At 45.9% G+C, this 13,696-nt stretch overlaps 2 protein-coding genes across 5 annotated transcripts in view; one reads left to right on the plus strand and one right to left on the minus strand.

The window, feature by feature from the left end:
• Positions 1-1,223: 1,223 nt before the first annotated feature.
• Positions 1,224-4,411, plus strand: LOC120682006 (SPX domain-containing protein 1-like). Its single transcript, XM_039963764.1, has 4 exons — positions 1,224-1,680; positions 1,800-1,932; positions 3,155-3,614; positions 4,220-4,411. Exons 1-3 carry the CDS (start codon positions 1,396-1,398, stop codon positions 3,586-3,588), a joined length of 852 nt encoding a protein of 283 aa, XP_039819698.1. The 5' UTR covers positions 1,224-1,395; the 3' UTR covers positions 3,589-3,614; positions 4,220-4,411.
• Positions 4,412-4,976: 565 nt separating this feature from the next.
• LOC120681809 (nuclear pore complex protein NUP205-like) overlaps positions 4,977-13,696 on the minus strand; it is a 33,695-nt gene continuing 24,975 nt past the window's right edge. The window contains exons 35-45 of one of the 4 annotated variants that reach the window (XM_039963463.1): positions 8,759-8,923; positions 7,596-7,766; positions 7,392-7,526; positions 6,990-7,133; positions 6,789-6,911; positions 6,599-6,691; positions 6,270-6,392; positions 5,955-6,055; positions 5,749-5,868; positions 5,577-5,652; positions 4,977-5,330 (exon numbers count right to left, since the gene is read on the minus strand). In XM_039963463.1, the coding sequence (XP_039819397.1) occupies positions 5,247-5,330; positions 5,577-5,652; positions 5,749-5,868; positions 5,955-6,055; positions 6,270-6,392; positions 6,599-6,691; positions 6,789-6,911; positions 6,990-7,133; positions 7,392-7,526; positions 7,596-7,766; positions 8,759-8,923 (1,335 nt within the window). In that variant the 3' untranslated portion in view covers positions 4,977-5,246. Of the gene's footprint in view, positions 5,331-5,576; positions 5,653-5,748; positions 5,869-5,954; positions 6,056-6,269; positions 6,393-6,598; positions 6,692-6,788; positions 6,912-6,989; positions 7,134-7,391; positions 7,529-7,595; positions 7,767-8,758; positions 8,924-13,696 lie in introns of those variants that run through there. The other 3 variants (XM_039963537.1, XM_039963615.1, XR_005678157.1) reach the window with 3 other exon arrangements.

Consider the following 13,696-nt stretch of genomic DNA (forward strand, 5'->3'; position numbering starts at 1 on the left):
CATATTTATAACAAATTAGAGACAAATTTGCCAAAAATCCAAACACAAATCTATGTAGAATAAGGACAAACATTTCTCTCATAAGGAAATATTTCGGTGCATGTCTTTATCTGCCCACCATGATAGTTCGTGCACCCGATGTTTTTGAACTTTATTTTCGCTTGGCTTCGTGTTCATCCCTAGGAATTACAGCAAGCCAAAGTTTAAAAATGCTGCTCCCCACACAATTAATTTTATTCTTTCCCATTAGCCATTGCCCATTTGTCATTCTCGGGGTACCCAATACAATTTCTCTCCCACCATCCAAACCCATCCAAAGTAGTGATGAAGGCGCGCGTCGCATAAAACCGCCACGAAGCGCGGGAATATTATGACCTTCCCCATCACCACCCGCGCATTGGAGTGCCACGAATACAACATCAACATATTTTAATGAGCTAGGACATGCAACGCCCCAACTAGGTATCCATTTTGACATTGCTTGTTTTTTAAAGTCACTTATTTATTTAAATTCATGCTAATGTTTAGTTGATAGCATGTTTTGTTGAGGCAAATGAAGAAAAAAAAATTATGACACCAATAAGTAAATGTTTCCCTAGTTAATTGTATTAACAAATCGAAGGCATCACGTGATAGATATGTAGAAGAAAATTACTACAATATGGATGTTCAGTTATAATGCTCTTATTTTCTTTTTCTCTTGCGCAAAGTCCAAGGGTCATATTTATAACATTTTTTCTTTTTTTCACTAGAGGAGGCAATAGAGTGCCCTCTCGGTGCCGGTGTGGGGGATCGAACCTCGATCGCGCACTGGGGCCTGGCTCCATGAGCCACAACTGAAGTCAGATTTGTCGAAAGTTCAAAACCTAAATCTATATGTGGAATATGGGCAAACATTTCTCTCGATAAGAAAATACTTTGGTGTGCATGTCTTCACTTGCCTACCATGCTAGCTCGTGCACCCGATGTTTTTGAACTTTTTTGTTTTCGCTTAGCTTCATGTTCATCCTAAGGAATTACAGCAAGCCAAATTTTAAAAATGCTTGCCTCCACAAAATTAAATTTATTCTTTCCCATTAGCCATTGTCCATTTATCATCCTTACCCAATATAATTTCTCTCCCACCATCCAAACCCATCCAAAGAAACCATCCAAACCCATCCTAAGAAGTGACGCAGGCGCGCGTTGCATAAAACCGCCACGGCGCGATATATCGTCGTCGGGAATATTCTGACCTTCCCCATCACCACCCGCGCATATCCCCGGTCGTCCTCCTCTGCATCCACCCCGCTATTTATCTCGCCTCCTCTCCGGCCTCCCCCACACCCGCATTCCATTCCACCACGAATTTCCCCACCAATTCGATTCCAATTCTGGTCTCTCCCACTTGCCACAATGAAGTTCGGCAAGAGCCTGAACAACCAGATCGTGGAGACGCTGCCCGAGTGGCGCGACAAGTTCCTGTCCTACAAGGACCTCAAGAAGCGGCTGAAGCGGATCGGCGCCGGCGACGCGGACGGCGAGCGGCGGAGCAAGCGCCAGCGCGTGGGGGACGGCGGCGGCTCCCCGCCGGCGATGACCGCGGAGGAGTCCGGGTTCGTCGCCCTCCTCGACGCCGAGCTCGACAAGTTCAACGCCTTCTTCCTCGAGAAGGAGGAGGAGTACGTCATCCGGCAGAAGGTAATTTGCTGGACCGCCACCGATTCCATCGATCCAATTCTTCTCATATCGTTTTCTTTTCTTCTCCGCGAACATCGGTCTGATTTCGTGTGGCGGGTCGGGTTGATGAGGGGATGCAGGAGCTGCAGGACAGGGCAGTGAGCGCGGCGGAGACGGGGTCGGCGGAGGAGCTGCTGCGGGTGCGGAAGGAGATCGTCGACTTCCACGGCGAGATGGTGCTGCTCGAGAACTACAGCGCGCTCAACTACACCGGTGAGCACGCCCTCCTCCCCTGTTCGTGGTTGCAGCTTGTTGTGTCTCTGTGTGTGTTTTTAGATCTGAAGTGGGCTAAGTTAGCCACGTGGTGCTTTTTCCGTGTCGAGATCTGGAATATTCTATGGTATCGTATCACATGCCATCTCTATATGGTTTAAAATGATGTGGTCAATCTTTACTACTTTAAAAGTAAAGTGCACGTGAGAATTTTTATTAATTTATTTAAAATATATATTAATCTAATAAGTTTGAGTTGCGCCCCAGTGGGGCGCAGAGGAATATGAACATGATCAGTGAGGAACATGAACATGAACAGTCATGTACTCATTGATCCTTGTGACCATCACAGTATCACTATGTCCCAAATTTTTGAGCTCCCCATTTCATTTGTAAGGCCAGAGCATTATTGAATATGAACGATCAGGGGCCATGGTTGAACATTATCAGTGCCTTTTGCAATATGGGAGTTCAATTTTTTTTTTTAAAAACAATCATCTATGGACCACAACGAGTCGCGTGATAAGAAGGTGTGGCTTCCACTAAAGTTGTGGGATTCCAACAGTACATATCAACATGGAAATATTGGATTGAAAGTGGGACGAACACTAGACAAAGAACACTATTTCGAATCTTTTAACTAGACACTTAGGATCTACTCACATATACAAGAATCGATTATTTATTGCAATATGTATAAGCAATAGCAATACACTTTTCATATCTTTACCCATACATTTGCAAACGTTCTGTAGAAAATTCTGACAACATTGGAGCTCTGAGTGCACATAGCTTGGGCTCTCAATTTTTTTTTCTCTCGAACCACTGGCTCTCAGTTTTCAGTATCCTCTTGGAATAAAAAGAAAAAGGGTCAGCAGAATGGTTCTGTTTCCTTTGGTGAAGAATTGCTTTGTTATTCTGGACTAGGGACCAGAGGGCATTCTGGTTATATACATGTAAAATATAAACCCCTTTTTCATTTCAGAAGTTCTAGTAAGGTTACTCATCCCTAAAAGCTAGGTAGGTTCCTACATACACAGTCTTAGCAGATTTCCATTCTTTTCCCTCCTACATTTTAATGTGCAACAATGTGCGGTTCTATTTGTATCTCTAGTTGTGAACTTGAGGAAAAAAAAAGCTACAAGTTGCTCTGCCAGTTCGTTCTGTACTAGTGTACTGCCGATTGCCGTTATGCTGATGAAGCTGCCCTCTCTTTAACCAGGACTGGTCAAGATCCTCAAGAAGTACGACAAGAGGACCGGTGCGCTGATCCGGCTGCCCTTCATCCAGAACGTGATGCAGGAGCCTTTCTTCACCACCGACCTCCTGTACAAGCTCGTGAAGGAGTGCGAGGCGATGCTGGAGCAGCTCCTGCCGAGGAGCCAGCCGCCCGCGCTGCCGAGCGACGACGGGAGGGAGGACAGCGACGGCGACGACAAGCCTGTGGCTGCCGCCGGCTCGTCGCTGGCCAACGGCGGCAGCGGGGCCCTGGAGCTGGAGGAGATCGAGGACATGGAGAGCACGTACATGAAGAGCACCGTGGCCGCGCTCAGGTCGCTCAGGGAGATCCGGAGCGGGAGCTCCACGGTGAGCGCCTTCTCCCTGCCGCCGTTGCACGGCGCCAATGGGCATGTGGAGGAGCCGGAGCAGCGCTGACGGCCTGCTGCCGTTTGCGTGGATCAAATGACGCAGGGCTGTACCGGCAAATTCGAGGGCCCTGTGCGAAACAATGGACTGGGCCCTAGTGGCCTAGTGCAGGATCGCGAATACCAAGCGATAGCAGCCGGCAAGCGCGATAAGCGCAATGTGCTGTGTGAAAGCACAAATGTTAGAAGTCACACGTGTGACTGGCAGTTAAATCACCACAAGAGGTCTAATAACTATTTTTTTGTTCGGGAATAATTTCTTTTATTGCTGGAACAATTGTTATTGTTTGAGCAACAAAATTTTTTTCCAAAAAAGTTTGTTTTAGCAACAAAGTATTGAGGGGCCTGGTTTATTAGGCCGATTTTAGGTTCAAAATATGGAATCCTGGAGAAGTTGTGGTGCTGTGATAGGTCCACTCGAGATCACACACCTGACTCCGAGTAGCACCCATGTAAAAGGAAGTGATACGCCTACAATGATTTATCTTTTAGGAGCAATTTGGGCCATATTTTGCTACAAATTGGATCAATAATTAACTAAATTAAAGTATTTGCATGACTATATCTAATATTTTGGGGGCCCTTCAAATTCGGAGGCCCTGTGCGGTCGCACGGCCCGCACGTGCTTAGATACGGGCCTGAATGACGGAGCAGTATTTAACAGCCAATCAGCATATACTTTTTTCTGATAGTAAATCAGCACCAGCCACGAGCCAAACAGAGTGCATGTGTAAAATGCTTCTTTGCTCAATGCTCAGAGAAGATTTTCTTACTTCGGTTCAGTGCCATGTACCCAGCGATTGTTGAAGGATTCAAATATCGATTTGACGCTACATCCATTGTGAGCTTACTGACAGGCAAGCGGCCTCCCTCCGTGCAATGCGCCAGTGGTGGAGAAGAGCTACACAACGTAATTTCCGTCTATAGGAATACACGAGCGTAACGCGGTACGAACATAAGAAAGTAACACATCCAGGAGAAGAGCAAGAGGGCTGGGGTTCAAGGGAAGAACGGATCATGTGCTCCTATGCCGTTAGGTGCTCCCGTACTCCCAATTTGAAATAAATACATCAAAATTTGCACGAAAAAAGCAAACCAAAATATGTATGTCTAGATGACGCAAGGTTACATGTTCTTGTAAACTTTGAGTTTAAACAAAATCTTGTGCAGTTAAAAACAAAAAGGACAAAATCATAATGCAATTGATGCAGGTTGTGGATCCCATATGAACAGTACACCAGACCCAATTGCATGTTTATTGTCTTTTTTTTATTTATCCTTGCACAAAAATTTGTTCAAGATCAAGCTTTGCTTGAACATGTGACAATGCACATTTTCCTGCATTTTTAAAAATGGGAGCATTGGAGTACTGGATCTGTTCTCGTCAGGCGGGAACAGTTAAGGGAAAACGCATTACTGCATGTGAAACCATATCCATACAGAACAATACAAGACGCTCCCAAACAAACAAACCCAGCAAAAACATGGCATGTAACATAAAACTGACTGCCTCAGGACAGTCCAAGTTATTAATGTAATTCAATAAGTGAGCTAGCACAACAACAACGTAATACATCGACAGATCTACCGAAGTGTAGCTATCATACAAAACATTGGACAACACACCCATCCGTCATAACATGTATATTGTACAACACACCCCCTCCGTCATACGGTCATGCTTCTGATGGTCATCTCTTTCAGTGTGGTCACAGATCTGTGGAACAACTTTAGGCTACGTCCAACTTTATCCTGAAAAGAAAACAAATGTATTAAATTTTATGTACAAAAATAATCACACTTAAACATGGTTTCCTTTTAAAGTCCAGTAATTATTGAAGGATTAAATATATATTGATCTCATGGTACAAAATAGCAGTCATATTGACATGTCCAGAATTGTGGAAGCTTATAACTGAAAACAGAGTGAACATAACATGGCAAACTACTTGGTCCTTAGAGCAATAGTAACAATATAAATTTATGTGAATTTCATACCTCTTTAAAATGTTCAAGCCTCTCCAGTACAGGAAGAAGTTCATCAGAAAATGAAGAAAGATCTTTTGCACAAGCCCTGCAAATGCAGAGAAAAATGTTGGTTTTCTAATGTAATAAGAACAGAATCGTGAGATATACAGCCTTTATTTACGCTAATAATAAGCATTCTTACTCGTCCTGGAAATGAACAAGGAGAATGGTAATGGCACATTCCGCTATCTGAAGCAGAAGGGTTATAAGCTGATCTCGGTTCCCAGCCATGCAGGACAAATCTATCATTGCAATGTACCTCCTGCAAATAAAGAAACGTGTTACCCAATAGGATTATAACTAGACAAAAGCAGCAAGTATTAGAACCAAGAATATTGCAAAGGTAACCTTTTACGGATGTTATCATTGGGAGAGATGCAATCTTGCTTCATACATAATTTTATTATCTCATCGACCTCTTTTCTGGATAACTCATTCAAGTCACGAACCTAAACAACAAAATCAGACAAAGTTAGCTATCCAGGAAAAAGTATGAATGAACTACCTCAGAATTCCTGATAATATCAACCATTTCAATCAATTCTGGATCTGTATTCCAAGTCAGGTTACCATGCATAACTCATTTTCTCCATACTTCAATATTCCATTCAAAAGAAAATCCACAAGTAAATTTGTGAACATGCAGGTCAGAAACAGCAATACCTTGTTTAATAGCATATATTTTTCTTCAGCTACTCTTTCTAGGGCTAGTGTTATTGAATTCAGAAGATCAGAAACCATTTGTAGTGTTGGTTGTTGTTGGTCATTATTATAGTCATACGAAACCTGCAAAACCAAGGTGTTGGGAAGACGTTAGTGTCAATGTCAAAGTTTTGACAAAAGAACTAATCCCTCTACCCCTTCATTTGTGCTGCCTGAATGTTTCTTTTAAGAAAAAATCAACTTACAACGTACCAGAACCAAACTACAAGTTTTCCTCCCTCTCTCTTTCTTTTTTCATTTGCAGAAGGTAGGTTTAAAATACTACTCACCTGAAATCGCATGTTCTTCTTTGTGGCCAGAACATACAGGTAAGATATAAGGCTGAAGCAAAGACCAAACACTACGAATTCTGACTTCTGATTCTGGTAAGCAGCAACATGTAGAAGTATTAAAAAAAAGACATGTGGATGCATAAAGTCATCATTATAATATGTCTATTATAAAGAGGTCTAGGCTCACCTCGATCATGTTTGGCGATTGCATAAAATTCAGAGACCCAAAGTCAAGGCTAAAAAGAGAATGCATCAAGGCAAATAAATCTTGGATATAGCTGCATTCCTCATTTTCCTCATATGCCCACACCTACAAAGTTATTAGCACTTGTGATCCAATAAAACAGATTAAGAGTGACCACAATCAAATAAGGAGTGAACAGTAAACCTTGCTGAGAATAGAAACCACCAAGCTAAGCCGTTCCAATGTGAACAAATTAGCCCCGGAAATGTTCTCCCTTAAAATGCTATTAAAAACCGACTGATGCCGCTTTGCGAAGTCCACTATCTCTCGTACAATTTTGTTCCTCACCTGAAGTTACACGATTCAAAAGGCCAGATTCTTAAAATGTCGGTACTATACAGCAGTAAAGATATGTGGTATCCAGTTTTGATAACTATACACATAAAAAAATAGTGTTTCCTCTTAGTTGAGTGCTTGTTGTAATGTTAAATTACTTTTACTGCAGAATCAGCAATGAACCACAGATAAAAGTTTTTACTCATTGATGTTCTCCCTTTTAATCACACAATTGAATGGGCACCATACTGCCACCCAAAATCAGCTAACCTCAAGAAAATCAGCAGAGTCCACAAGTGATGTAAAAGAGGTGACTATTCGCAGTACGGGTGCAATAAGTGACTTCTTCTTGTCAATTTCACCAGCCCGTTCTTTTATGATATTGGAGATTGGCCTTGAATTTCCCTGATAGTATACAAAATTGTAAGTGTGAATTCATAAAAACATGTAGTTACATTTGCAAACAAAGGCCACCTTTTTTTGCACACCCATGAGGTTGCATGATGAAAGGCTTTGTAAAACACCCATGGACAACAAAATCTGAGAGCCTTGTTTGCCATACTGGTGACTTATTCTCAGCAGTAATGAGAACTGAGCATCGACAGTGCAAAGCCGCTGTGAAGATTCTGCTGTGAGTGATGAATCCTGAAAAACACCCATAAAACTGATGACACCACATATCAGGGTAAAATGCTAGACACAGTGACACCAGATATCAGGAATTCTCTAGGCAGACCCTTTTTTATATTTTGGAGCGATATTCATCGTATTATAGGTCATCTTTAGCATATGCGTGTACTGCAATACATGGCAAAGGAAAATCTATGTCCATGTTTCATAAAACAAGACAAACAGTTGTTTGTGCGCTGTCTTTCAGGAAAAAAAACGAAGTGAGCATAAGTCCATAATTAAAGTTCAAGAAACTATGAATATGCTCAAATAAAGTTTATCAATCAAATATGTATCCATTTCAGGCAAGTTCCAATATCCAAATACCTAGTATAGCAGGAAAAATATATTCAGTCTCATAGTAAATTAAACATTACACTTAATTATTCAAGTTAAAGAATAAAAAAAATAATTTTTTTTTGGAATTTTTTTCCCAATATAGCTATGCTCGTTACAACAAAGCATAAAGCTACGCACATACGTATAGCTCAGATAAATATAACAATGGAAAAGGCCCAAATCACATTTGATTATGACAGGAAACCTAAATCATATTCCAATCATTTGAAATAGGATACTAAATCAATAGATAAAACTGTTAGCTATGCATCCCTATTTGGAACAAGAGAATCAAAACTAGCAACCCCCCTAGATAATTTCAACTTCAAAGCCATATTCTCCTTCCCACCATCTACAGGAATAGCAGTCCCAACTAAAACATCTTAGCCTGCACTGTGCAAGTCTTACAAGGTTGCCTATGTCAGTTCTATAATTTTCCTTATTTTGGCATTACCCACCCAAGTGTTCACAATAAGAAAAAGAAGTCCACAAAAACTGATCCATTTTAAAGAAAATCAGTAAAATCAAAATAACATGAATGCATGATAGCATGAAGTCTGCACTTGGGATCATCAGGTGGAAAAATGAAAAAAAGAAGACAAGAGAGATAGAGCAGTGGCAGTACAAACCTTTGACAAATAGTTTGTAACATCACTTAGACATGATCTAAGAATCCCTCGACTTTGAAGCTGGTTTAAGAAATACTTTTCATGATCAATACTAATTAGTGCATCAAGAACATAGAAGGAAATTGCTTTGCCAGCTTCACTCCCATGGACAGCATCCTTAGTAACCTGTAACCAGAATGGGAAAAAAAAACTGGATTATCAGATTACCTATATGGCCAACCATTTAACTGGTTCATTTAATCATCTCCAAAACTCCTGAAGATGGGATATTATAGTTGGTCAAAAGCATAAAGAGCATTGCACAATTAAATATGTCTCTGGACCTCATAAATAATAATCAGGAAACATTGTATGGTAATTGAACGATGATAGCTGCTAGCACACAAGCATTTCAATTATAAAGATGCAATAGAGTTTGGCAAAATAAGCATAATAACGTTGGAACTACAGTGCTATTAGATCAAGTCACAAATTAGATCACATTTTGAGTTTTTTTCTGTGCAAATATACAAAGTTGTATCTTTGAGTGTGCTTAAAAATAAAAAAATCTGTTTATTGCCTATTGCAGCATGGCAAATAGATGGATTCATCATTAATTGGGGTAAAACATGCTGACAGAAGTAGAGCATTAACTCCATTCCTGGACTACGTAGACAAATGATTGGAACCAAAGGTGATATAAAAGACAACGATAGGCACGAGAAGCTATCTGGTGTACAAAATTCAGAATAGTTTTGCACTACACAATCACAAGAATGTGATGTAACACACATGGTCTTTACTGATCGGCTCTAGGAAAGTTTAGTTTCTCTATCCTTAATAGAAATATATCACTCGGAAATTAACCTTGTAGTCACAATTATTTCAGAACGGCTAGGCAACTTATATATAAACACCTGTCATGGTTGACCAGCAATACAGGTGCCAGACTGATGGAGAGAATAATAGCTTGTATTCCTCCAAACCCTAGAAGGGTGGGATATATAGATCCTATACATGGACCTCTAGATGGGCCTCTATACATGGTCTCACATATACACCAACACCCCCCCCAGTCTGAACTACCGGCGCAGCGGTGTTCAAGACTGGACAACAAGAAAGCCAACACCCCCCCTCCCCCGCAGTCTGAACTACCGGCGCAGCGGTGTTCAAGACTGGACAAGAAGAGAGTACAAATAGAGTACAAAGGGCAAATACCCCCCGCAGCCACAACTAACCACCGGCTACGTTGAGGCTGGAGCGAAACTCCGAGAAGGTCGAAGAGGGCAATCCCTTGATGAAGATGTCAGCAAACTGGGAGGTAGTCGGGACATGGAGTACCCGAACATCGCCGATGGCGACTCTGTCGCGCACGAAGTGTAGGTCGATCTCCAGATGCTTTGTCCGCTGATGCTGGACGGGGTTGGTGGAGAGAGACACGGCGCTGACGTTGTCGCAGTAGACGAGCGTGCTCTTGGCAAGCAGGCTGTGGAGCTCCGCCAAGAGCTGTCGGAGCCAGGACGCCTCCGCCACGCCGTTAGCGACAGCCTGGTACTCCGCCTCAGCACTGGAACGGGAGACAACCGGCTGCCGCTTGGACGACTAGGAGACCAGGTTGCCGCCCAGGAAGACGGCATAGCAGAGGACGAGCGGTGAAGCACCAGGCCGAGGTCCACAGTGCCACGGACGTAGCGGAGGAGACGCTTCAGCGCAGCAAGGTGTGACTCCCAAGGATCATGCATATGGAGACAGACCTGCTGAACAACGTAGGTGAGGTCCGGCCTGGTGAAGGTGAGGTACTGCAAAGCACCAGCCAGACTCCGGTAGGCAGTAGGATCAGCCACCGGATCACCCAGATCAGCAGACAGCTTCGCCTGAGTGTCGACAGGAGTTGAGCAGGGCTTGCAATCAGTCATCCCAGTCCGCTCCAGAATATCGGGTGCGTACTGCCGCTGGTGAAGGAGAAGACCAGACAGGCTTGGCTCAACAGTGACGCCCAAGAAGTGGTGGAGCTGACCCAGATCCTTCATAGCAAACTCCTGCTGCAGAGAAGAGATGACACTCTGAAGCAACTGCTGACTGGAGGCTGTGAGCACAATGTCATCGACATAGAGCAGCAGATATGCAGTCTCCTCCCCACGGCGGTAGATGAAGAGAGACGTGTCAGACTTGGCCTCGGTGAACTCCAATGTCAGCAAGAACGTGGCGAACCGAGAGTATCAAGCCCGAGGAGCCTGCTTCAGACCATAGAGAGACTTGTTAAGTCGGCAGACCATATCCGGACGACTCGAGTCCACAAATCCCGCTGGCTGAGAGCAGTAGACAGTCTCTGACAGAGTGCCGTGAAGAAACGCATGCTTCACGTCCAACTGTTGCACAGGCCAAGAGCGCGAGAGCGCAAGCGAGAGGACCGTGCGCACAGTAGCAGGCTTCACCACTGGGCTGAAGATCTCATCATAGTCCACACCAGGTCACTGTGTGAACCCCCGGAGAACCCAGCAAGCCTTGTAGCGCTCCAGTGTGCCATCAGCCCGACGCTTATGCGTCCAGATCCACTTGCCAGTCACCACATGCCAACCAGACGGACGCGGCACGAGGTCCCACGTCTGGTTGGCAAGAAGAGCCGCGTACTCCTCTTCCATCGCGCGACGCCAGTGAGGATCCGCTAAGGCGTCGCGGACAGAGGAGGGTACCGGAGAGACCCGCGGCTCTCCCTCAGTGGCGGAGAGAGTCGCGGCCTGAGACGCCATCCGCCGAGTCACCACGAGATGGATATGCCGAGGATCCCGATGGATGACTGGTGGGTGGTACACCTCCGGCTCGGCTCAAGAGGGGGCCGGAGGAGGCGGCGGCGGCGACGGCCCCGGTGTAGGCGTCGTAGGAGCCTCCGGAGCAAGAGGCGGCGCCGGTGTCGTCGCCGAACAACGCCAGTACACCTGCACCGGCTGAGCGTACCGCTGCGGCGCCTGTGTCGGCACCGAACGGCGCCGGTACACCTACACTGGCTGAGCGTATCGCGCATGTGCAGGGGAGGGACCGGGCCCGCGCATGGCGCGATCGCGGCTACCGGGGCCGCGCTAGGCGCAGCAGGGATCACCGGAAGCGGTGCCGGTGCGCAGGGAAAACCTGCAGGGAAAGGACAAACAGGTAACGGTGGCTGAACCACCGGGTCAGTCGGAAACAGAGACTCCAGCTCGGGGTCAGGAGAAAGTGTGGAGGAGGTGGAATAGGGGAAATCCAACTCGTCAAAGATGTTGTGTCGGGAAATCAGAACGCGACGAGAAGTGAGGTCAAAGCATCGGTACCCCTTGTAGTCAGGGGAGTAACCGAGGAACACACAACGAGTCGAGCGGGGCGCCAGCTTGTGAGAAGCGGTGGCGGAGGTGTTAGGGTAACACGCACACCCGAAGACCGAAGGTGGTCGTAGCTAGGAGGGGTACCAAAGAGAGCGTGGTGTGGAGTGGGAGCAGAAGCAGTGGACGGAAGACGGTTGAGCAGGTAGGTGGCGGTGTGGAGGCTCTCAGCCCAGAAGCGCGGGGCAGGGAGGCCTGGATCAAAAGGGTGCGCACGATGTCGTTCGTCGTGCGAATCATCCGCTCAGCCTTGCCGTTCTGAGGAGACGTATACAGACAAGACATACGCAGCTGAACACCCCGAGAGAGGAAGAAGGAACGGGAGGTGGAGTTATCGAACTTCCGCCCGTTGTCACACTGGACGGCCTTAACAGTGAGACCGAACTGAGTGGACACCCAGACAAAGAAGTGGAGGAGAGTGGGGAAGATCTCAGACTTGGCGCGTAAAGGGAAAGTCCAAGAGTAATGGGAAAAATCATCAACAATGACCAAATAATATTTATAGCCAGACATGCTGAGTACAGGAGATGTCCACAGATCACAGTGAATAAGATCAAAAGCACGCACAGCATGCGAAGAAGAAAAAAACGGAAGTCTAACATGACGACATAACTGGCACGCATGACAGAGGTGCTCAGCAGGAGCCCTAGTACATGAAACATCGGTACTACGACCAAGCTGAGCCAAAACGTCGCGGCCGGGGTGACCAAGCCGGCGGTGCTGGGTGGTGGAAGAAGGCGCCACGGCAAAAGCAGTAGACGAATAAGTCGAAGACGGAGCAGCGGAAGCAGAAAGCCGAAGAGTGTAAAGGGGCCCCGGGTTGTCACATCTGAGGAGCGAACGCCGAGAAGCCAAATCCTTCAAAGTAAGACTAGAAGAGTCAAATTCGATAGAACAGGAGTTGTCAGCAGTAAACTGGCGAATGGAAAAAAGATTGTGAACCATTTAAAGAGCAACAAGAACATTAGGAGGAGGAGGAGCAGAACCCACGGCGGTGACAGAAAGGCAAGACCCATCACCAACCATGATAGAAGAAGGACAAGAGGGGTGTGGGGGTCGGACAGAAGAGAGGATACCGGCATCAAGAGTGGTGTGGAACGAGGCACCCGAGTCGGCGATCCACTCGGTGCTGACCGGCGGCGTCAGTCCCATGGTGCTGAAGGACTGCGACAGAGCGGCCTGGTCCCACCCCCAGGCCAGGTCGGCTGCTGGCTGCGTTGAGCGGGCGGGGTCTAGTACGACGCGGAGGGGAGCAGCACCGATGAACATGGCGCCGGCTGGAGCTGAGGACGAGCCCCCCCCCCCCCCCGAACCCTGGAACGGCCACATCGAGATGTGCCCTGACCATGGGTTGCTGAAGGATGACCAGACGTACCATCCCGCGTGGTCCGGCCTCGGGATTGGCTATAGGTTGCAAGTCTTTTGGGGTAAATAGAGGGTAGCACAGATAAACTTTAGTCATAACTAGCATGTGTAAGACGTGTTAGGTTTATCTTATGCAATTAGATTGAGCCCTAGGACAGAAAAGCGATTAGCGACCCTATTCACCCCCTCCCCCTCTAGGGTCGGACACCCCGGTGATCCTTACACTCGCCGCCAAGTCGGA

Source organism: Panicum virgatum, chromosome 1K (genome assembly GCF_016808335.1).
Source record: "Panicum virgatum strain AP13 chromosome 1K, P.virgatum_v5, whole genome shotgun sequence".
Classification (NCBI taxonomy): domain Eukaryota; kingdom Viridiplantae; phylum Streptophyta; class Magnoliopsida; order Poales; family Poaceae; genus Panicum; species Panicum virgatum.

Bases quoted from the DNA above. Each gene is read 5' to 3' on its own strand.
- LOC120682006 (XM_039963764.1), top strand. From the start codon at position 1,396: ATGAAGTTCGGCAAGAGCCTGAACAACCAGATCGTGGAGACGCTGCCC. The intron at 1,681-1,799 runs GTAATTTGCTGG...GAGGGGATGCAG, and splicing joins AGTACGTCATCCGGCAGAAG to GAGCTGCAGGACAGGGCAGT. The intron at 1,933-3,154 runs GTGAGCACGCCC...CTCTTTAACCAG, and splicing joins CAGCGCGCTCAACTACACCG to GACTGGTCAAGATCCTCAAG.